The following is a 23,073-nucleotide window of genomic DNA, read 5'->3' as shown; positions in this document are numbered from 1 at the left end:
CTAATTCAGACCACCTACTTCTCTAGCACATGAGCTCGACATCTCTGTTTCTTATGTTTGAAATTTAGTAAAACAGATTTACCAAAATGAAGGGATACCTTTTATAAATCTAAGCTCTCATTTCTCCTATCACTTGTACTGGATAATCTCTTGGCAGATTTTTTTCCCCAGTTACAGGTGCCAGATTTAAATATTATATTCATATGAGATGTAGGATAGGTTTTTTGGGGATGCATTTTCTCTGACAGGTGGTAAAGATGAATATGTCTAGTATCATGCAGCAGAGGCTCAGATACTAACACTCATAAGAACGGCAGGAAAAACCAGTCCTTAGATTCAAGGCAAGAGAGTATGATCAATTGTCCAACCCTCACACCTGCCAACCCCGTCCTGCTGCTGGGTCTGCAAGGCCAATCAGGGACCCGATTCCAGCCTTCTCTTTCCCTATTCCCTCACAGCCCTCCTAAGTCTTGGAAATCACCTGCAGCCAGGACAGTAAGTTAGGTTTTCTTTTACTGGTTCTCTGTTGGTTGAGAATAAAGCTGGCTAGGGAGGGGAATTCCATAAGCCTGAATGTTTTGTTCATACGTATCAAATTTATAATAACTACAGAGACCATCTGAATAGTGTTTATCAAATGATAAATACCACTACAGCAGTCTCAGTGCACATAAACAGCATGCCGTTGATCTTACATTCAGTAAGAGACAAGTCGGTCTCCAGAAAGAGTGTGTGTTCTCTGGACATACAAATAGGGTGTTTGAAATGTCAGGGTGGCACAGGCCTTGCACCTGTCTCTCCGAGGTGTTTGGGGTTAAGGGGACACAGAACCATGTGGGAGGAGGAGGGTTTGTGGTTCTTTCCTACATACCCACTGTTCATGTTTCCATCATGTGCCCAAAGTTTCTGTCTTTGGTTTATAACTAGTGCTGGGTGTCCCTTCCAGCAAGAAGATGGCAGTGCTCAGGCAGCTGACACTCCTGCTCTGGAAGAACTACACTTTGAAGGTGGGTCCAGACCCCCGAAAGAAGGGTGACCACTGTGTCAGCAGTGGCAGGGGCTCCCGGGACGCCCTCGGGGAGGGGCCATCTGTGCACTACAGCTTCTGCTTCCCACTCCATCAACATGCAGTTGTCATTTCTCTTCTAGAAGCGGAAGATTCTAGTGACAGTCCTGGAACTCTTCCTGCCATTACTGTTTTCTGGAATCCTGATTTGGCTTCGCTTGAAGATTCAGTCTGAAAATGTGCCCAACGCCACCATCTACCCTGGCCAGTCCATCCAGGAGCTGCCCCTCTTCTTCACCTTCCCTCCGCCTGGAGACACCTGGGAGCTCGCCTACGTCCCTTCCCACAGCGATGCTGCTAAGACCATCACCCAGATGGTGAGAAGGGAGCTGGTGATCAACATGAGAGGTGAGGCCCCAGGAGGCACAGTCAGGGCCTCAGTAGGGGTTCTTTCCCACTGTATCTCCTTGGGGTTGTGCTTTATGGGATTCAAGCCCCAGGATGCAGTTAAGAGCCATGGCCTGTCTCCAAACTCACATCTCCTCTTCTTGGCCTGGCAAATCCCTGAAATTCTCTGTGTCCATGTCTCATTATAAAATGGGCATCAGGGGCTCAGCTGCCCATCTGTCCAGAGCCACAAGGGCCCAGCACAGTAAGGACTATGACAGCTTTAGCAATACCAGGCTCTGGAACCGCCTCTGATGATTAACGATGGGGACAGGAATTTACAGGGATAACTGGGGGAGGTCAAGCTGAGGAAACTCTTTAATTACAAGAACAAAGTGCAGTCTGAGTGCATGCCGCCTCTTTGGGGATGTGGTTTCAGGAGGACAGCTTTAAAGAAAGCGATCAGAGCGCCTGTTGAGGGAAAGGCCGCAACATACATGCTGGTCATCTTTTCTAGGTCTTTGTTTTCAGGATAAAAAATATTGTCCCTTTTGCGCCTCTTCATGTTGGTGTATGCCTCCTGTGGCTCGTTTAATTCAGTGTGGCAAACATCTAGAGGAAGCTCTTTGGTCCCTCACTAAATGATTACCATGAAACCCTTTATGGAAAATGGGGTCTGGGTGATAGAGAAATAATTTGAGAAACTGTAAGTTAGTGTCCACTACGATTTTTAAAACACACCATCATGGTTACGAGACAGAGAAGCTGTCCCAGCTGCGGAATTCAGTCCAGGGTGGGTTATAGGTTTGCGGGACTCAGCCTTGCTGCCAGCCCGGCTCCCAGCTCTGCTCAGAAATCGGGACCCAGCCCTGACAGAGCTGCCTGCCTGTCTGCATGGCATCCTGTCTCTCTGCCAAGGACAAGAGCCACCTTGAGTCTTAGAAAAGGTTTACTGAGCTCTAGAGAATCTTGTAAGTGTGCTGTCTTTTATCTGCAAATGACCTGAAACTCCCGGCTTTTCAAGCAGAAGGGACGATGGGCCAGCTCACGCTGGATGCTCTCTCTCCACAGTGCGCGGCTTTACCTCCGAGAATGACTTTGAGGACTACATTAGGTATGACAACCAGTCCTCCAGTGTGCTGGCCGCAGTGGTGTTTGAGCACACCTTCAACCACAGCAAGGACCCTCTGCCCCTGGCGGTGAGACTCAGCTTGTGGTGCGGTCACAGCAACCTCGGCCAAGCCACAGCTCCCTGTTGCAGCCTGTAAAAGCGGCTGCTTTTCCTTAGACCTCTGCCTGCCTAGTAGCAAATATTAGACTCTCCCTGGTGTCCAATATCACCATCTTGGTCCCCACCAAAGGGAGCCCTGGTGACATTTTAACCTTGGTCAGAACAGTTTAGAAAATGTGCTTGCCTGTAGACAGTCACTTCAGGTCCCTTTGCGTTCTCTCACTTTATAATAAAGGCCTTACTGGTCTCCTGGCCTCTTTGGATGGAGTCATATAGGATAGAGAGGAAAGTAGCAGATGAAATACGATCTAGCAAAAAAGAAAAAAGAGTTTTTTGCTTTGATGGCATTCAGACTAGAAGACCTTCCAGTCCATCTAGTGTTGTGCGGGTGGCCCATCTCTGATCCCAAGTGGCATTGTCACATCACACCTGGAATTCATGCTGGCAGGTAGCAAGAGGCGAGTGGCTGAGAACAGCCCTAAGTTCCCCTGTGGGGCTCCCTGCTCCCAGTGGGGCAAGGCCGCTCACTCTGACGTTCCGAGGCCCCTTGCCTGATTCCAGGGGTGGGAGCGGTGAGTTCACATGGAAACATGGTGATGAGAGTCCCCCACCTCGCTCTCATCTGACTCAGGGGCTGGCTTCTCTCTCCGGCTCCCTCAGAACAGCTGGTTTTCTCTGTTTCTGCAGGTGAAATATCACCTACGGTTCAGTTACACACGAAGAAATTACATGTGGACCCAAACAGGCTCCTTGTTTCTGAAAGAGACAGAGGGCTGGCACACCGCCTCCCTTTTTCCACTTTTCCCAAACCCAGGACCAAGGGAACCGACATCCCCTGATGGTGGAGAACCTGGTGAGAAGCACTCTTAGGGGCTGTGTCACCAGTCCAGGGCAGCTAACTAGTGACAATTACATGGGTGGAAACCCACTTTGCATTTCTCTGCAGAAATACTTTTAGTATTTTAAGGAACATTTAGTCTTCTTGTTTGTAGGAAAAGAAAACATTCAATAAAACTGGCTTCTGAAAAGCTAAAATTATCTTTAGAAATAGCAGTGTCTGTCTTCCTGTATCCCAGAAGATACATGTTCGTGAATGAAACATTTATATTTTCAGTTTTTAAGAAGTTTCAGTTTTTAAGAATCTTTTGGGTTTGATTTCGTTTCCCGTCTGTGTGGCCTTCTACAGTTTTCCAGGCTTTTAAAGCTCTATAGTCCTTGTGTAATTGATCCATGGTTTAAATGAACCAGCGTAACTGTCATAGAAGTTGGGTCTTGGTTACTCTGATACTCTGTCTGTGCATGGCTTGGTCCGTGCCATGTGACTTTGGCAGGCAGCTGATGTGTCGGCCTCTCTGAAGCGTGTGCACATCTTGGAACCAAGCTAGGGATGGCCAAGAAGTGACTGAGACCCAGGACTTGACTTAGCTCTCAGACCAAGACCCAACTGCAGGCTCTGGGCTGAAGTCCAGAATGTTCTGAAGAATACAGTATTCCATAAGTCTGGCAGGAGACAGAGCTCATTAGAGGTTCTTTGGAAGATGCAGGCATGTCCCTCTATGGAGCATGACTCTGAGACTATAAGCACCAGGCAGGCAGGACATACCATGCATGCAACTGGAGTGTAGAGATGGTGATTGCCAGGGCCGGGGCCATCACCATGCTCGAGGGCAAGATTTTAACCCTGAAAGAGGAACTGAGATGAGCAAGGTGAGGTGTGGGGTGTGAGAAGCCCCAGAATGAGGCCCTAGACAGCTCACCAACCCCGGGCTCAAGAGAAAGTGCATTTGGTGGTCCCACAGGCTGCCTGTGGCCTGTAGCCAGAGACACTGGCTGCTGAGACCTGGGACCTGGGCGGTAGCTCCTCAGCTCCCTCCTGTGTGTTGGGGACAATGTCCTAAGCTTGAAAGCCATAAAAAATCTGAAAGGAAAAAACTGACAGATTTTGGTATGGGCAAACTTAAAATTTGCCAAAAAAGAAAAAGGCCTATGACCAATTTTAAAAGTTAATAGGAGACCAGGGAAAACATATGTGGCAAATGACATGGGGCCAATGTCTTTTGTTATAAAAAAAAGGAAGCGTACAAGTCAGTTAGAAAGGCATGAGAACCCCAGGAGAGAGGTAGAAAGGCGTGACGCTGGCACAGAGCAGGCACCCAGCAAATTCTGGCCCTGTGCCACCCCAGCTGCCCCAGATGTCCACACCTGAGACCTTCAAATGCCCCTGATGAGTTAGAAAGAAGGAGAAAATCCTCATGCACAAAGATGTTCACCATAGCTTTATGGTCATAAAAATTTCAGCATCGGGAAGATGATTGATTATAAGGCGATGGCTGCATGCCTGGGAATATTGAGCAGCCACAAAGCTATGATGATGAAGACCACATAGCAGCGTGGTGGAGTCTCCAAGCGAAACACCACTTGAGCAAATTGCAGGCAGGAGTTTGTGGGGGAAGCAGCATGATGTTGTGAAAAGATACCGACTCTGAAGCCAAAACCACCAGGGTCCTAAGCCCAGTTACATGGCTCAACTCCCAGGGCCTCAGTGTCCCCATCTGTCCAATGGGGATATTAGCTGCTCTGCAGGTTCATTGTGAAGACAAGAATTAAACCCCCATGCAGCACTGTCCTGGGCACACAACAGGCAACATTAATTGAGCACTTACTACTTTTGCAACCATAAGAAGATTTAACCTGAGGGAGAAGGTAGAAACATACACACAACCCCCACATTAAGTGTGTAGCTGGCATATTGCTTCTCTTTCATCTGGAGGCTGGAACCTAGGCAGCTGAGAGTTCTGTGTTAGAAGACATTAGATGCTCTGAACATCAGTCTGTTTTGTAAATGAGGGCACCCACACACCCCCACCCCTGCAGCCCATGTCCTCTCCCTGTCCCTGAGGGTCAGGCCTCGGGGCCTCAGGCTGCCTTTTTCTCTCCAGATGCTAAGTCTACTCCTGCTTTGGCCTCTGTCTTCTCCCAGGCCTTGTTGGAGCACTGTCCTCTGCTTATCACTCCCCCAGGCCCTTGTCTCTGAGAATTTTATTACAGACCATTTTGGGGAGTCAAAAAGAGCCAGGACAGAGAAATTACGCAGCACATGAGTCTCTGACAGTGATGGCCTCCAGGCCATGATAACTTGAGTGTAGAGTCGCTGTGGCTGGCACAATAATGACCCCCCCAAAGTTGTCCCTGTCCTAATCCCGGGAACTCGTGACTATGCCAGATTACCTGGCAGAGGGGAATTAAGGTTGCTAATCAGCCATCCTTAAAATACCAAGATTATTGTCAATTATCCCTGGGAGCCCAATGTAATCACAAGTGTCCTTAAAAGCACAAAAAAGAGGCAGAAGAGAGGGTCGGAGAAAGATGTAGTGATGGAAGCAGGATCCCAGAGATGCTACATGGCTGGCTTTCAATGTGGAGGAGGGTCCATGAGCCAAGGAATGCAGGAGGCCTCCACAAACTGGAAAAGTTAAGGGAAAGATTCTTCCCTAACCCCCAGCAGCCCTGCTGACACCTTGGTTTTAGCTCAGTGAGGCTTGTACCAGACTCCTAGCCTCCAGAACTGTTAGATAAGAAGTTTCTGTTGTTTTAAGCCACTAATTTGTGGTAATTTGTTATAGCAGAAACAGGAAACTCATACAGTTACTGAACCCTTCTCTCCTTCAGTCTCTACCTTTGGCAAAGCGCATCAGCCTCTTTGTGGACTCAGCTGCCTCCTGCCTGAAGTCACAGTCGGGCACTTGGGCCATCCAGTCCTTTCTCTCAGCTCCCAGACTGCTGGGGTGACGCTGAGGATCCAGCCCCTCTCACCAGCTCTGGGGAAATGCTCTCTTACTCTTCAAGCCTTTTCTGTCGTCCCTGCTTCCCCAACCTAACTCTTTGGCATACTTTTCTCGTGTATTTTCGGCTTAACTTCTTTACTTGTTTAGAATCCCACCAAACCCATCTGGGGCATACAGGGTCTTTTCAGCCAAGTTTATGTCAAGGAGTTTTTAAAACATGATTATGTATGTGATTTTTTTGTGCGTTCTTGAGAATGACAAACTGGACGCGAGAAGAGCCCCACTCTTCCCGTTAGCTCTCTGTGTTTAGTAGTCTCCTCCCTCCTCCTGTGGGACCACTGGATGGTCCAGGTGGCCGCAGAGGGGGGCAGTAGGTGAAGTTGCCCTGTTCCGTCATGTGCCCCTCCTCTGTGGACCCCAGGGATACCCTGGTGCAGTGCAGAGCATGCAGCTTTTGGAGCATGACATGGCTTCCTGACACGAGCAGGGCCGCACTCTGCTTCCGCACTCAGGGTACATCCGGGAGGGCTTCCTGGCTGTGCAGCACGCTGTGGACAGAGCTATCATGCACTACCATGCCAACGCCTCGGCACGCCAGCTGTTCCAGAAGCTCACGGTGATAGCAAAGAGGTTCCCGTACCCACCTTTCATCTCGGACCCCTTCCTCATGGCCATCCAGTACCAGCTGCCCCTGCTGCTCATGCTGAGCTTCACCTACACCTCACTCACCATCATCCGGACCGTGGTGCAGGAGAAGGAGAGAAAACTGAAGGTAACCCTATTTGCATTTGGCTTCAAAACATTTTGGCAAGCCAATTCTAGGAATGGTGCTGCCCTGAGGCAGTTGTGTCCGAGGGAAGCATTGGCATCGTTTTGAGGCTGCCCGGTCATTGAGGCTGCCCAGTCGTCAAGGCTGCCCCTTTGTCAGGCAGGGCTGCTCCTGTGTGCTGGAGCCACAAGAGCAGGGGATGTGGGGTGGATGCCCACCATGGCCCTAGCCCATCTCAGGGCTTCTTTGAAATCAGGCTGGTATATGTGGATTTTTAAAACTCTGATAAAGCACCATATTTTGTGTGTAGCACACAAAGGACTGAGATGGCCCCAGAGCTGCACTGTCCACATTTAGCCAGCCACAGAAGGCTTGGAGCTCTTGCAGCGTGCCCAGACCCAATTGATATGTGCCAAAAGTGTAAAACATCAGCATGCCGGTTTCAAAGACTTAGTATAAAAAAAAAATAATGTAAACCATCTTGTTAGTAATTTTCATATTGATTGTATGTTGAAAAGACAATATTTTGGACATATTGGGTTAAATATCATTGAAATTAGTTTTACTTGTCTCTTTTAACATTTTTGACGTGGCTGCTATAAAACCTGAAGTTGTATCTGTGGCTCACGTTCTATTTCTGTTGGACAGCCACTCTAGAGATTAGATCAACAGTGAAATAAAATGTATGAATGTTTAAGTAGTAGATGAACAGGAAGATCATTAACATTGCATATAGATCAAGGACAGCTGTAGTTATGGACTGTTAGGCATAATGTAATGGGAAATTGAGAAGTATATGAAGTGTCACTATGAAGTCATGTAACTGACTGAATTAAGTATGGATGAATGAATCGTGTTACCTATAAACTCATACCAGTGACACTGCCATTACCCAAAACTTATTTGAAGTTCCTCCTCTGAAAATGTCCTCAGTGCCTGTAAAATAACATTTAGAATATTCTGAGTAGTACCAAATCTGTGATTACTGGAGTATTTGAACTGCTGCAAACAAGAGGCTGGGGGAGCCGATGAAGAGGATCATGATTTGTGTGGGTGCCTTAAGTACCTTTAATAAAACGGTACAGTCCACCGTTATGAGGTAGTTAGCAGCCCACTATGACATGGTGCTGAGGAAGACACCTGTGTGCACACACAGAGACCAAACGAAGAGGGCAAAATGTCACACGATTATTGACTCTAGATGGTGGGTGTATGAGAGACCCTTGAACTCACTTTCCCATTTTTCTAGAGGTTTGAGACATGTATAAGAACGAATTGGAAAATCAAAGCCTAGCTTCGTGCATGGTGTGGAAGAGGCACTTGATCAGTCCTGGTCCCCTTCCCCCTGTCTGCAATGACAGATGTGTCCTGTGTCTGCTGTCCATTGTAGTCACCACTGTGTACTTGAAATGAGGAGCTGAATTTTTTATTTTATTTAATCTTCATTAATTGAAATTGAAGTAGCCACACATGGCCACGGGCTGCTATACTAGACAGTGCAGCTGTAGACACTGTGGCATCAGGGGAAAGGGGCAGTTAATTCTGGTTAATCCTGGTTGGGGATGAGGACGGCTTCCCAGATGGGGTAACATGTAGTCTGGGGAAGCAGGAGAGGATGAGAGTCCTGACACCACAAGGCTACCAGCTGTTGGATGTGGGGTGGAGTGGCCAGGTGGCCCAGGCCTTCTGCCCCCAGCCCAACACGTGATGCTCATCCCCACATCTGCCTACGGCACGGTATCCACTGTCCTCCCTCTTGGTCCATGTACAGACACCGCATGTCCACAGGTGAAGGCCCTAAGGAAAGGCCACCATGAGGATGGCACCAGTGTGACACTCTCCCCCTGTCCCCAGGAGTACATGCGCATGATGGGGCTCAGCAGCTGGCTGCACTGGGGCGCCTGGTTCCTCATGTTCTTCCTCTTCCTCCTCATCGTGGTCTCCTTCATGACCCTGCTGTTCTGCGTCAAGGTGAGCATGGCTTGGGGAGGGGTAGGGGACTCCGATGAGAAACTGATGGGGAGGCAGAGGCAGCCTCAGTGCCCCCGCAGGGACCCCAAGACCCATGATTGGGGTTTGCTCTTAGGAAAGAAAGTCTTCCAGCCACTGATGCAGAGGAGGTCTTCCCTCCTGGTGAGTGGGAACTGCTGATCTGTGCCCTTTCTGAGGTGGAGGCCCCTCTCCCACCTTGGCAGTGTCTCTGGGGACCGGGAATGTCCCTGCTCTCTGTCCTTCTGGCCTGTCTCTGCCCTCCCTGCCCCACCCCGCCACACTAATGCCCACAACCATGTGTCCTGCAGGTGAAGAAGGACGTGGCCGTGCTGTCAAGCAGCGACCCCTCTCTGGTGCTGGCCTTCTTGCTATGCTTTGCTGTCTCCTCCATCTCCTTCAGCTTCATGGTCAGCACCTTCTTCAGTAAAGGTGAGTCGCTTTGCTCTCCTGAAACCAGAGGGCCATGGGGACAATCCAAGTCTCAGAAGACAGGACTGTGTCATTTAGGATGTGTGTGATTAAGAGTCCAAATGAGCAGCTATGTAGAAATAACCCAGGGCCGGCCCCGTGGCACACTCAGGAGAGTGCGGCGCTGGGAGCACAGCGACACTCCCACCGCGGGTTCGGATCCTATATAGGAATGGCCGGTGTGCTCACTGGCTGAGCGCAGTGCGGGCGACACCAAGCCAAGGGGTTGCGATCCCCTTACCAGTCACAAAAAAGACAAAAAAAAAAAAAAAAATAACCCAGAGGCTAAGCTATCAGAAGAGAGAGACACAAGAGGCCAGGGCTAGTCACACACAGGTGAGACCGCTGAGGACGAGGCCTAGAGGTTCGGAGCACAGGTCAGTGATAGAGCTGGAAAGAGTAGAGAGGAGGAGCATGTGGAGTTGTACAGGGAGGGGAAGAGTCAGGGGAATTGAAGGGGAAGGAGAGGTCGAGAAGGCCAGCGCGTGGATGGCCATGCGGGATTCCACAGAGCAGCCGAAGGAAAGGTGAGCCGCAGACCAGAGCGCGTGAGCCCATCCTCCCCTAGCCGCGTGGTGACTGTTAAATTTGGGGCTGTTCCTGCTGCCTCATTCTCATGTGCTCTGTTTAGTATGGTTTTCCTTTGCTTCTTTTCTTTTTCTCCTTTTCTGCCTTCTGTTGGACTGTTAAAGTTTCCTCTAGTTCCCTTACCACCAGGGTTTGGAAGATATAAATTCTATTTCTTTTCCTTCACTGATTACCCTTAATGTTTAACTTAAATACTTGCCTTTAAAATTTTCTAAAAAGTTAAATTATTCAGCATATCTAGCCTCCTCAGCTATGACTCAAACCGTACCACACTCTAAGTACTCATTCTGAGCTCCCAAATGTTTTATTGTCGTCTAGTTTGTTTTATTGCTTTAAGAGCAGAAGCCATTAGCTGCTGTTTTACATTTATATACTTTACCAGCATATTTTATGTGCACACTGTTTTTGCGTGCTCTGTACTCCTTTGGATTCACTTTTCTTTATGCTGAAGTACATCCTTGAATAGTCCTTTTAATGGGGATTGGTGAGTGGTTAATTCCTTTTTACTTTGTATAGGCAAAGATGTCTTTTTATTTCACCCTCACTCTTGAATAATCTTTTAGCTATGTGTACAATTCTCCATGGATAGATATTTTCCCTTGCCACTTCGATAACGCAGTTGCCATCTGATACCCATTGCTGTTGGTAGGAAGTCTCCTGAGAGTCCAGGTATGATTTTCCTTTATTTATGAATGTTTTATATGAGGACTCACGTGTTGTTTCGGTTAGTATTTCAACACAATTTCAGTTAGTAGTCCATCAGATTTTTGTTTCCATTTTTCCTGTTATTTTCTTCTAATGCTTTTTTTTTCGGTGGCTAGCTAATACAGGGATCCAAACCCCTGACCTTGGTATTATCAGCTCCACAGTCTACCAAGAGAGCTCACCGGCCAGCCTCCTATTATTCTCTTCCATTAGACCTTTCTTGGAGCCTCTCGGTCTGTCCTTCATGTCTTACTTCTTTTTTGTGTGTACAGTTTAGGGGCATTAAGCACATTCACCCTGTTGTGCAACTATCACCACTGTCCTTCTCCAGGACTTTTTTATGTTTCCCGACTAAGACTCTGTCCACATTAAATACTAATTCCCCCTCCCGCAGTCTCTACAAACCACTATTCTACTTTCTGTCCCTATGAATTTGACTACTCTAGGTACCTCATACAAGCATAAATGGAATCAAACAGTATTTGTCCTTTGGTGACTGGCTTATTTCACTTAGCATAATGTCTTCAAGGGTTGTCCTTGTTGCACCATGTGTCAGAATCCCATTCCTCTTTAAGGCTGAATGATATTCCATTATATGGATAGACAATATTTTGCTTACCTGTTTACCCATTGATGGACACGTGGGTTACTTCCACGTTTTAGCTATTGTAAATAATGCTGCTATGAGCATGGGTGTGTAAATATCTGTTCAAGTCCCTACTCTTAATTCTTTGGGTATATACCAGAAGTGGAATTGCTACATCATGTGGTGACTCTACATTTAACTTTCTGAGGAACCGTCAGACTTTCCCACAGTGTCTGCACCATTCTACATTCCCACCAGCAGTGCATGAGGGTCCCATTTTCTCCACCTCCTCACCAACACTTGTTACTTTCTGAGTGTTTGCTTTTTATAGTTGCTATCCTAATGGGTATTGCTCAGTCTGTTCTTCGTGTCTCTTAACTTCTTTTCTATACTTTAATAAATTTCTTCATTCTGAATTCGGCATAAATTCTTCAGAGTTGTCTTCTGATTCCCAAATTCTCTCTTTGACTATGCATGTTCTAGAACGTATCACATCTATTGAGATTTTATTCAATGACTATACTTATCTTTCATGAACTATCCAGTTGTTTCTTATACTTTTCCACTTGTTCTTGTTTTTTTGTCCATTTTTGTGGGGAAAAATATCTTTCTTTTTTTAATGGAAACGTTTCTTCATTTATGCCTCGAAGTCCATGGCATTCTTGTTTTGAAGTCTTTCTCTTTTCTACTCACACTGACTCCCCTGGACATCTTTGAACATACTGATAATCCCCAAATTTAGTTCTCCAGCTTAGGCTTCTCTCCTGAAGTTCAGACTCATACCCAGCAGTATACCTTAGGTGCTTAACATGCATCTCAGTCAGAATGCATCCAAAAGTGAACTCCTGATCTTATCCTCAAAAGCTCATCCCTCCATCTCTCTAAGCGGGAACTCCCTCCTTCTTGTTCCTCAGTCCAGCAGCCTTCAGGTCATCCTGGACTCCTCTCTTCTCTTACACCCCACCCTACATTCAGTCCATCAGCCAGTCCTGTCTGCTCTGCCTCCACTCTCTTCTTTCCTCCTCCACTGCCCTACCTTGGCCTCAGCCGCCATCCTTGCTTGACTGGGTTATGATGGCGGTGACAGCCTCATACCCAGTCCCCTTGCTTCCGCTCTTGACCTCCGTTACTTCTCAATGTAGCCAGTATTGTGATCCTCTTAAAATGTAAGTCAGAGCTTGTCACACTCCTGCTCAAAACCCTCCCATGCCTGTCTCACACAGAGGAAAACCTGAAGCCCCTGCTGTGGTTGGCAAGGTCCTCCCCAGTGCAGACCATGAGCACTCTGTCATCTGCTGCTCTCCTCCCATCCATGCCATCCCTGTCTTGCTCCCTGCTCAGGCCTTTTGCCTCTGCCTACGTCAGAGGTTCTCAAAGTGCTGTCTGCAGAATCCCAAGGATCCTCAAGAAACCCATTTGGGAGTTCATAAAGTCAGAACTATTTCATAATGATGAAATATCAAGATGTTGTTTGTCTTTCCTTCCATGTTGACCTTTGCAGTAATGGTGCAAGAGCAATGGTGGGTAGAACCACAGGGCACTGAGCACAAATAGAGGCACCAGATTGTGCTGGTTGTCATGTGCTCATCACCACCACACACACAGCAAACAAGCAAAAATGCCACTTCACTCAAGAATGTCCTTGATGAAGCAGTAGAAGTGATTAAGTTTATTAAATCTTGACTCTTAAATATACATTTTGTTAGTATTCTATGTGACAAAATAGGATGTATGCATAACAGCACATGTAGAGTTGTTTGAGTTGCCAGCTAAACTGGCCACTTTTTCATGGAACACCATTTTTGGTGTTGAAAAAATGAGCATCAGACTATTAGTTATTCACACCTGGGTATCTGGTAGGCATTTTCTCAAATGGGAGCTTGTCTTTTAAAGGAAAGCAACTGGTAGTTTCTGATGTCCATAATAAAATTCAAGTTTTTAAGCAAAAAATATAATTTTATAGACTCAAATCTACCACCAGAAGCTTGACAGCTTCCCAATACTTAGAGTTTTTTATGAGACTTGTGATACTATTAGCAAATGTGATTTTTTTGATATTGTATAATAAAATGTGTCAATGTTTAGGGCCGGCCCGGTGGCGCACTGCTACAGTGCGCTGCTTGGGAGCGTGGTGGCACTCCCGCTGAGGGTTCGGATCCCACATACAGACCGGTTCCCGCTCACTGGCTGAGCGAGGTGTGGGAGCAACACCGAGGGTTGCAATCCCGTTGCTGGTCCTGGTCCGGTACGGGCATGACACTGAGGGTTGCGATCCGTTGCCGGACACGAAAAAAGACAAAAAGGAAAAGGAAAAAAAAAAAAAAAAAGACCAAAGAGTTTGAGTGCTGCCACCAACATGGACTGAAACCATACTGTCCCCCCTACACCTCCATGACCTGGTCACTTGCCTCTTTTGGGTCTTTCTCTCATGTCACCTTCTCCTCAAAGCATCCCTTGGCTGCCTGGAGCATCTTTCCAGTTCTGTGCCATTGAGAGCACTCTGTGCTTTGCTTCCTTACTCATTTACCTCATCTGTCTCCCCACTAGTTTCCAGGCCCTAGAGTGGCCTCACTAGGCAGCAGCCTCCCTAGTGCCTGGAACAGTGCATGGCACAGAGTAGGTGCTCAGTGAGAACCTGATGAATGCAGGAATGAATGAAGAAATAAGAAAGAATGGACAGACCAGAAAAGAAGTGGGCTCAGGGCGGGAATCGGGTTTGGTGTTGTCACACCAGGTGTGTGATGCCAGGGAGGCAGTGGATGGGGGGCCTGGAGGAGGGGCCTGGAGATACCTGGGTGGGGTCCCTGGCATGGGGATAGTACATGCTGCCCCAGGTAGATGCCAACCCCAGGGCACCTGCAAAGCAAGAAGAGGAGAGGCTGCGTGCCAAGCTGGAGTTCCCCAGCACTGGGACTTGGAGTGGGTAGGGCACCTGGTGACAGGACGGTTTTCTTTCCACCGCAGGGAGTGGGCCCCTTCTGAGCACAAGTGCCCCACGTGTCCCCAGCACCCCCATGTCCCCTTTCTCACCTGCAGCCAACATGGCGGCAGCCATCGGTGGCTTCCTCTACTTCTTCACCTATATCCCGTACTTCTTTGTGGCTCCTCGGTACAACTGGATGACCCTGAGCCAGAAGCTCTTCTCCTGTCTCTTGTCCAATGTTGCCATGGCGATGGGAGCCCAGCTCATAGGAAAATTTGAAGCCAAAGGTGAGTGTTTTCCCTCTCACAGTAGGGAGGTCCAGGGCAGTGCCTCCTGCAGTTAGACGCTCACTTAGTGGCACACCAGCAAATTGGGACACCCAAGCGGTGGATCATCAGCAGACAGGCACACTAGGTGCCCCAGACAATGGGGAGGCTTGTGTCTAGGGCAGACCCAGGGGCTGGAGGGAGCCTTTAGGGGAAAGGACCAAAGACACCAGAAGCTCCCAGTACAGAGGGTTAGAACATGCAGCAGCAGTGATCACTGTACCTGTGAGTGTCCAGGGATGGGGCTTAGCTCAGTGACTTCCAAGTCTCTCCCCGCGTCTTGAGACATCAGAATGATCACACCAGAGATCTCCACGTCCACAGGCTTGAGGACGTTCAATCACCCCCAGCCCCTGGTAGAGGGTAGAGTTAGTGTCTCCCCCTCCTGCTATTCCCCCAGTACCTCCCGCAGGGAGGCCTGAGAGGGAAACAAAGGATAAATCAGGAAATGTTTTTCTTGGTTTTTGTGAAATTTCATAATTTTTTATAATATTGTGAGGATAAATAAAACCCTTCTTGGTGCTGACTTTGGCCTCTGGGCTCCCTGCAGCAGACCCTCAGACTCCAGTGATCAGGCAAGCCTTCATCTTTAAAGAGATGGCAGCAGGTGCCTGGCTTGACCTCTTACTTGTGGGGAAGCCTCCCGAGATGGAGCCTCCCTCTCAGCACAGGCCCTGTTTCATCTCTGGGTGCTCTGACCCCCTCAAAGATGAGCTGTTGGAATGGATGCAGGTCGGGACAGCCCCGCCTCTCCCCCTTACTTTGGTTCTCAGTGGGGCAGGAAGGGAGGCTGGAAGTGGTGTATCTGGCCCTTGTGGTGGGCACTCAGCACTGGGTCTTCTGTGTGTTGTTCTGGTGCTCCCAGCAGGAGATGAAGTATAACCCACTCCTGATGACTGACCTGTACTCAGCCCTCCCCACGCGGGTGTTCTCTCTTCTAGGTAGAATGTACTTGTTTCTTCCAGCCATGCATCTCAGTCTGCTTGTGCTGCTATAACACAGTACCTGAGGCTGGTAATTTATAAAGAACAGAAATGTGTTTCTGACAGTTCTGGAGGCTGGAAAGTCTAAGATCGAGGCACTGGCAGGTTTGGTGTCAGGAGAGCCCAGTCTCCGCTTCCAGGATGGTGCCTTGAGCAGGGATGCTGTTCTGCACATGGCAGAAAAGCAGAAGAGAGCTCCCTCCTGCATTAGGTGCCACTCTCCAGTGCTGTTGCATTGGTGATTGAGTTCTCACCACATGAATTTTGGGGGACACATACCATTCCAATTGTTGTAGCTTCCGAAGATAGGGGCCTGTGGAAGGAGCAGGCCACAGGAACATTCCATGTCGCTTTATCTTTGGGTAGAATTGTTTCTCCAGTTGGCAATGTCTTCTGCCACTTTAGCTTTTAAACATATGTGTTTCTATGGAGTGGCATGTTGATAAAATCAAGACTGTACATGAGCAGTCTCTTCCAGAGCTCAAATACTTTTAAGAAGCAAGCCATTTAGAAAGAAGAATCTCAGCGTGGCACCTCTCTTTTGCTCAAAGTTCTATAGTGAATTTTCCTTAAAACAGACAAATCTCTAGTTGTTTGAAAATGAACATTCAGCAAGGCTGGGGAGCAGCCATGAGGGGCTGAGAGCCAGCAGGGGATCGGCCACACACACGGCTCCCCAGGCGTTGTACAGCCTGTGATGTTGGCAAACCAGAGAGAGGACAAAATACCATGAGCTCCATTAAATCGGGCTTTTTATATATCTGAAATATTTGTTTTTCAAAAAGACATATTAAATGCACATTGGTCTACCTTGGTCTTACCCTACTCACATACTGTTACATGTGTATGTATGTCATGAATTATCTAGTCAGCTGATGAGCTGGTGCTGGTTCTGTAACCTACTGATTTTGTAACTTGCTATTGTCTTAAAGACTTGAAGAAAGCTGTCAGATTTGTTATAAACCAGGAAGAGAAGGGTCAAGCTGCCTTTGCGGTGATGATTCCAGGGCGATTGTGCTCATAAGTGCCATCAGGGGCTTCAGGGTCCTGGGCCCTCCCAGCTTGTCCAGCTTCAGGCCACTGTCCTGGTATGTCTTCCAGGCACAGGCATCCAGTGGCGAGATCTGCTGAGCCCTGTCAACGTGGATGATGACTTCTCCTTTGGCCAAGTGCTGGGGATGCTGCTGCTGGACTCTGTGCTCTATGGCCTGGTGACCTGGTACATGGAGGCCGTCTTCCCAGGGCAGTTCGGCGTGCCCCAACCCTGGTACTTCTTCATCATGGTGAGCTCTGATGCCCCTGCTCTGCACGGTGGCCACCTCTGTGGGTGGTGGAGTTGTCTCCCTCTGCATCTGTGACATGCTACGCCCGCATGGGTGGGGCTGGTGTAGACAGCACTGCCCTGCATCTGGTTCAGGGAGCAGCATGTCCTGAGGGCTCTTGGGATTGAGTCAGAGACAAACAAAGACCCACCACCCCCAAAATGAAACCCCACACTCCAGAGGCTAAGGTAAAGGGGCTCACACTGGCCGCCACCTGCAGGACCACTGCACATGGCCTCTGCTGCCCGCTTGCCCCACCACCACCCCATGCCTCCTTTCTCATAAAAAATACCATATTGGATTTTCTGCCTTCAAAATAATACTGTTTCTTGTAAAAATGATCACATTACTGTAATATATAGCACAATCCCACCACCAGGGCTGAACATTGTTGACGCATGGGTGTGTACATCTTCCAATGTTTCCTGGGCATTTGCTATCACGCAGTACACGTAGATGTGCATATAACACAGCTACATTTGCTTTATAAAAATGGGGTCATGTTGTAAAAAAATGCTTAAAACTTTTTTTTTTCAACCTAACAGTACATCTTAGATATCTCAAATATATACACAAGTGTATGTGTGTCTTTTGGGGGGGGGGGGTTGGCAGCTGGCAGGTATGGGGATCCGAACCCATGACCTTAGTGTTACAGGCTGCACTCTAACTGGCCAGGCCTGTGTCTGTTTATAAATATGTTTTTAGATCTTATCCAACATGTTTATAAATTTTGTTTTATTTATTTATAAATGTATTTCTATTTAAATATATACCTTTTTACAAATCATCCTCATCTATAATGAGCGCACAATATTCTGTCATGGGGACACCCCAGAGCATGCTTAGCCAATTTCCCACCCATGGTTAGTTAGGGCCACTTCTTTGTTCATTCATTGATTCAACAAATGTTTATTCAGCGCCCACTACTGTGTTTCATCAAATCTAAGATGACACCGATTGTTAGAGGCAACCATAACTTTGTCCATTACTAAGATAGAGAAATGCCACAGTTAAACCGTGGCATTTTGTAATGTAAGACACATTCTGATTTCAAAGTCACTTTAACCATGAGAAATATGTCCCTGAAAACCAATGGAATATGGTGTGTGCTGGACACTATGCCAAGCACTGGAAATACCCTGGGAATGGAGCGGTGGGCTGAACCCCTACGCCACAGGGCTTCCCGCCTGGTGCGATTTTCCAAGGGCCCCCGTGTTCACCGTCCCTGTTGTCCTGCTCTCGAGGGCAGCATGTGAGGTTTGTGTGCTGTGGTGGCCGGAGAGAGGAGGGAAGAGCCTTGCTCATCACAGAGGGAGGCCTGGCCCTTCAGCTTCTCTTCCTCAGCATCACGGGCCCGTGTGCAGCTGGAGCAAAGAAAGGGTCAGGCGTGGAGATTCAGGCTCCTCCTCTTTCTGACCCCAACGTCACTCTGAACTAGAGAATTCAATAACCTCTCTCTCTATTAAATTTCATAGTTGACAAACTCCTTTTCCTCTGTCATATCTGAGTTGACATTCACAACACGCCTGTGAGTTATCATTATGCCTATTTGCCAGATTAGGAGACTGAGGCTTAGAGCTTTCCCAGGGACAAAACGAGTGAGGAACTGGCCCAGACTCGCCTTGAACAGTGTCTTCAGGGCAGCTGGTCCTGGAGGGTTAAGACCACGGTCACATTGCTGTGCGCATTGTGTGTCAACTAGCTGTTGCTTTGTTTATCACAAACAAAATGAACTGAAATGAAGCAATTCTGCCTTCCATCACAGCCCTCGTACTGGTGCGGCCATCCGAGGATGGTCGTAGGGAAAGAGGAAGAAGACAATGACCCCGAGAAGGTGCTCCAAACAGAGTACTTTGAAGCTGAACCAGAGGGTCTGGTAGCCGGGATCAAGATCAAGCATCTGTCCAAGGTGCCAGCTCCTTGTGGGGCAGGGCAGGGACGGTAAGGTCAGACTGGTCAGCACTGCCACGAGACCTTGCCTCAGCCAGGCAGTTGCCATCCTCCGGCCTTGCTCCCTCCTGCTTGGCTGCTCTGTGACAGTGTCCCCAGTACCCAGCCTGGAGCAGACACTGGGGGAGGTCAGCAACATTCTGTCCTGGCTTTGCCTCTTGCCAGCTTTTCAATAAATACTGTCCTTGGCTGTACTGGATGGCCTGGCCTTGCAGGCCTTCTAATCCTGCAGAGACATCGGGGATGTCAGGGACATGTTGGTGTGGAGGCAGGCGGGAGGGAGCAGCGGGAAGCAGGCTCTGCTGATTGGCAACACAGAGCTTGCTTGGTCTCTTGGGTTCCAGCAGGAGATAGGAGGGGCCTGGGGGATGAGGCCTGAGGGCTGCGGGAGTCCAGCATGGCCTCCACCCTCCCTGCAGGTGTTCAGGGTGGGGAATAAGGACAAGGCCGCTGTCAGAGACCTGAACCTGAACCTGTACGAGGGGCAGATCACTGTCCTGCTGGGCCACAACGGCGCGGGGAAGACTACCACGCTTTCCATGCTCACAGGTGAGGGGCTTCATGCCCACCTGCAGTTGCCAGGCCCTCCCTTCAACACCACAGCTAGCTCTGGACTGTCCCCTCATGTGGCTCTCAGTCCTTCCCAGCCATGAAGGAGTGAGATGTCCCACAGGGGGACGTGCAGGAGGCCCCTGAGTCACCCTCGCCCTCCTCTCAGCCTCTGTCTGCAAATGCCTGCGCTTAGCAGGATCAGTAAGAACAAGGCTGAGTCTCAAACCACTCGGAGCAGGTCCACCTCATATTGATTTTGTCCCAAACACACTGTCCTAGAAAGCCGTCCCTGGTGTATCCCATGCAATTCTGACATTTTACTTTGTCTTCCCTGAGCACTGAGACACCTGTCAGCGGCACAGGCTTGGTCTGGGGCGGGGCACGTGAGTGTGATTTACACAGCACATGCACACACTTATGCATGGGAGCATGTGCATGTGATCCTGGCGAGCTTGTGCATGCTAGTAGTAGGGCCAATCCCCATCCCTCTTCTGTCTCCCACTGGCCAGCTGCAGGCTCAGTGCAGCCTACCATGGTAGGGCATGGGGGTCACTGGCATACACTCTCACAGGCAGGGACTTAAGGTAAAACAAAGCAAAACTGAGTGAGGCAAGGGGGTCATTACCCCCAGGGCTGATGAGCGAGATGCTCATGCTGAATTGGGGGTCCTCGGCCCCAGGTCTCTTTCCCCCTACCAGTGGACGGGCATATATCAGTGGATACGAAATTTCCCAAGACATGGTTCAAATCCGGAAGAGCTTGGGGCTGTGCCCCCAGCACGACGTCCTGTTTGACAACTTGACAGTCGCTGAACATCTTTATTTCTATGCTCAGGTGAGTCTGTGAGCGACAAGGGTGTGTAGGTGGTGGTTCCCTGGCTGCGTGCTTGGTTTCTGGGGCAGTCCAAGTGCGCACTTCAATTCCCTGCAAATCGAGATCCGTCCTGAGCAGCTATTCTGCAAAAACTGGAGGAAGGGAGGTGCGGAGCAGAGGTCGGGGCTCTGAGACCAGCACTGGCAAGGGGAGACTTCTCTTGGGCCAGGAAGTCCCGACAGGATCAGCCCCCATCCGAGGCTCCCGCCCCATCTCTCCTTGCCCACTGCTGTTTCAGCTGAAAGGCTTATCACGCCAGAAGTGCCCAGAAGAAGTCAAGCAGATGCTGCATGTCCTCAGTCTGGAGGACAAGCGGAACTCCTGGTGCAGGTTCCTGAGTGGGGGGATGAAACGCAAGCTTTCCATCGGCAGTGCCCTCATAGCAGGCTCCAAGGTACAGGCAGTGGGCCCGGCCTCCTGAGGCAGCACGGGTCGGGGGCCCCAAGCACAGGGGGCCCAGAAGCAGCAGGGTCTGGCTCCCACTCAGCCTGGGCTGGCCACTGGCCCTTCAGCCGTGGCCCGGGCACCTCGGCCCTTGATGCCCTGGATGGGAAGTCTGACATGGGCATTACTGCTGCATCTTTGTAGAACTCGAGCTACCAAAGGACCTATGGCTTAGCCAGCCTGGGCCTGGGACATGGCTCCACCATTGTCATGACGCTGTCCTTCTGCCCTCCAGGTGTTGATGCTGGACGAGCCCACCTCAGGCATGGATGCCATCTCCAGGAGAGCCATCTGGGACCTTCTTCAGCAGCAGAAGAGGGACCGCACTATCCTGCTGACCACCCACTTCATGGATGAGGCTGACCTGCTGGGAGACCGCATCGCCATCATGGCCAAGGGCGAGCTGCAGTGCTGTGGGTCGTCACTGTTCCTCAAGCAGAAATATGGTGAGTAGCGGGAGGCAGGGTGGGCATTCCAGCCTCCGTCCAATTGTGGTCAGGGTCCCTGGGCCCCTGTGCTAGGGGGAACTGCTCACTGTTAACCTTCATGAAGGGTCCTGGGATCAGGCAGAGAAGGGCCTTCTCTAGACTTTCTGTTCTGCTGCCTCTGGATGGAGACCCAGGCCCTAGGCAGAGGGGATCATGAGAAGTAAGAGGAAGGGAGCAGATGGAGCAGAGAGTCTCAGTTTGGTAGGACTTGGTCCAGCCATGACCAAAAGAACAGTGGTCAAGTTCCAGGGCTGTTGAGGACAGCAGTGCCCTTGGCGAAGCCATGCACACTTGCTGACATCATGGCTCCCACATGAGAGTGGCTCACAGCTCGGCACGGCACTGGCAGGTGGTGACATGGGGTCAGGACCCAGCCCCCTGGCTTTGCTGTGTGTGATTTCCCTTGTCAAGGTCACCACCTGGTCCACCTGGTGTTGGCATGTCAGCCTGCCCCCCTTTCCAACAGTGGGACCAAGCAAAGACACAGAGAACCCTCCCCATGGAACACCCTTGGGAGTTCATGCCTCTCTTCTGCAGGCTTCCCCAAGGCAGCACACAGACAGCTCCGCTGTCTGGACGGTGACCCAGTGGTCATCAGCAGGCTGGAGGGAGGCCGGAGAGGACGGCCTTCATCCTGGGGCCGCATGCCCAGTGAAGACAGGATTTCCATTACCCAAAAAGGGGGAGAGCAGGTCTTGGGGACAAGGGGTAGTCTCCTCCCCAGCCTCTGAGAGTCTCACCTGCCACTTCCTGCATAGCTGCTCAGGAGGCCAAGCCATTGCTCCTTCTGGGCCCAGTGTCCTTATCTCCAAAGTGGACATGGAAATACCAAATTCTACAAGTGACTCTGGGAAGGAGGTGAGATGTATCTGAAAGTGCTGTGAAGAATGGTCGCCATGGCCATTGTCACTCCCCTCCTGCTCTTGCTCCTGCGAGCATCACAGTAATAACAACCAGGGTTGATGCTCTCAAACACACGGGTTACTGCAGGTGCTCATATCCTGCCCTGGTTGTTGCCCAGTTAGGGGAGGACTCTGGCTTTGCACAGTCACTCCTGACTGCTCGGCACCCATGTCCCCCAGTGTCTCTTCTCAGCTGGGGAGTGGGAGGCAGGACCCTCAGGACAGCACAGAGGAGCTCTGAGATGCTTCCTTCTGGCCCAGCAGCCCCCTGGCTCGCCAGCCTCTTTTCCAAGAGTCTGCCCAATGTGAGCCCAGAGACCCCAGTGTGGGCAGGAGGGGGGCAACCAGAGGGCCTCATGCTCAGCCACATGTTCCAGGTGCGGGCTACCACATGACACTGGTGAAGGAACCACACTGCAACCCCGAGAGCATCTCGCAGCTTGTCCTCCACCACATCCCGAACGCCACACAGGAGAGCAGCGCCGGGGCCGAGCTGTCCTTTATTCTTCCCAAGGAGAGCACACACAGGTACAGACACAGGAAGGGGTCCCAGTGGACCAGGAGTGCTCCCTGCTCAGAGTCACCTGCCCTGCCCTCTCTGGCTCGGCCAGTGGGTGTATTAGTCTAGTGGGTGTATTAGTCTGTTTTCTGTTGCCTATAACAATACTGAAGCTGAATAATTTATAAAGAAACAAAATTTATTTCTTACAGCTCTGGAGGCTGGGAAGTCAAAGGTCCAGGGGGTGCCTCTGGTCAGGGCCTTCTTGGTGGGAACTCTACAGAGTCCCAAGGC

General features: G+C 49.8%; 1 protein-coding gene across 6 annotated transcripts in view; it reads left to right on the top strand.

Annotated features, from left to right (window-relative positions):
* The window catches only part of ABCA3 (ATP-binding cassette, sub-family A (ABC1), member 3), a 46,341-nt gene that overhangs the window by 4,806 nt on the left and 18,462 nt on the right, over positions 1-23,073 (top strand). For 3 of the 6 annotated variants that reach the window (XM_008581907.1, XM_008581900.1, XM_008581891.1), the window contains exons 3-17: positions 928-1,007; positions 1,150-1,414; positions 2,465-2,592; positions 3,312-3,477; positions 6,922-7,181; positions 9,033-9,149; positions 9,479-9,599; positions 14,554-14,727; positions 16,851-17,032; positions 18,837-18,980; positions 19,441-19,570; positions 20,253-20,407; positions 20,685-20,840; positions 21,126-21,336; positions 22,658-22,808. In XM_008581907.1, coding sequence (XP_008580129.1) covers positions 928-1,007; positions 1,150-1,414; positions 2,465-2,592; positions 3,312-3,477; positions 6,922-7,181; positions 9,033-9,149; positions 9,479-9,599; positions 14,554-14,727; positions 16,851-17,032; positions 18,837-18,980; positions 19,441-19,570; positions 20,253-20,407; positions 20,685-20,840; positions 21,126-21,336; positions 22,658-22,808 — 2,440 coding nt within the window. The remainder of the gene's footprint in view (positions 1-927; positions 1,008-1,149; positions 1,415-2,464; positions 2,593-3,311; positions 3,478-6,921; positions 7,182-9,032; positions 9,150-9,478; positions 9,600-14,553; positions 14,728-16,850; positions 17,033-18,836; positions 18,981-19,440; positions 19,571-20,252; positions 20,408-20,684; positions 20,841-21,125; positions 21,337-22,657; positions 22,809-23,073) is intronic. The other 3 variants (XM_008581914.1, XM_008581921.1, XM_008581928.1) reach the window with 3 other exon arrangements.

Source organism: Galeopterus variegatus, unplaced genomic scaffold, assembly GCF_000696425.1.
Source record: "Galeopterus variegatus unplaced genomic scaffold, G_variegatus-3.0.2 Scaffold92, whole genome shotgun sequence".
Taxonomy (NCBI): Eukaryota; Metazoa; Chordata; class Mammalia; order Dermoptera; family Cynocephalidae; genus Galeopterus; species Galeopterus variegatus.
The sequence above is the reverse complement of the archived record's forward strand: the minus strand, read 5'-3'. Positions and strand labels throughout refer to the sequence as shown.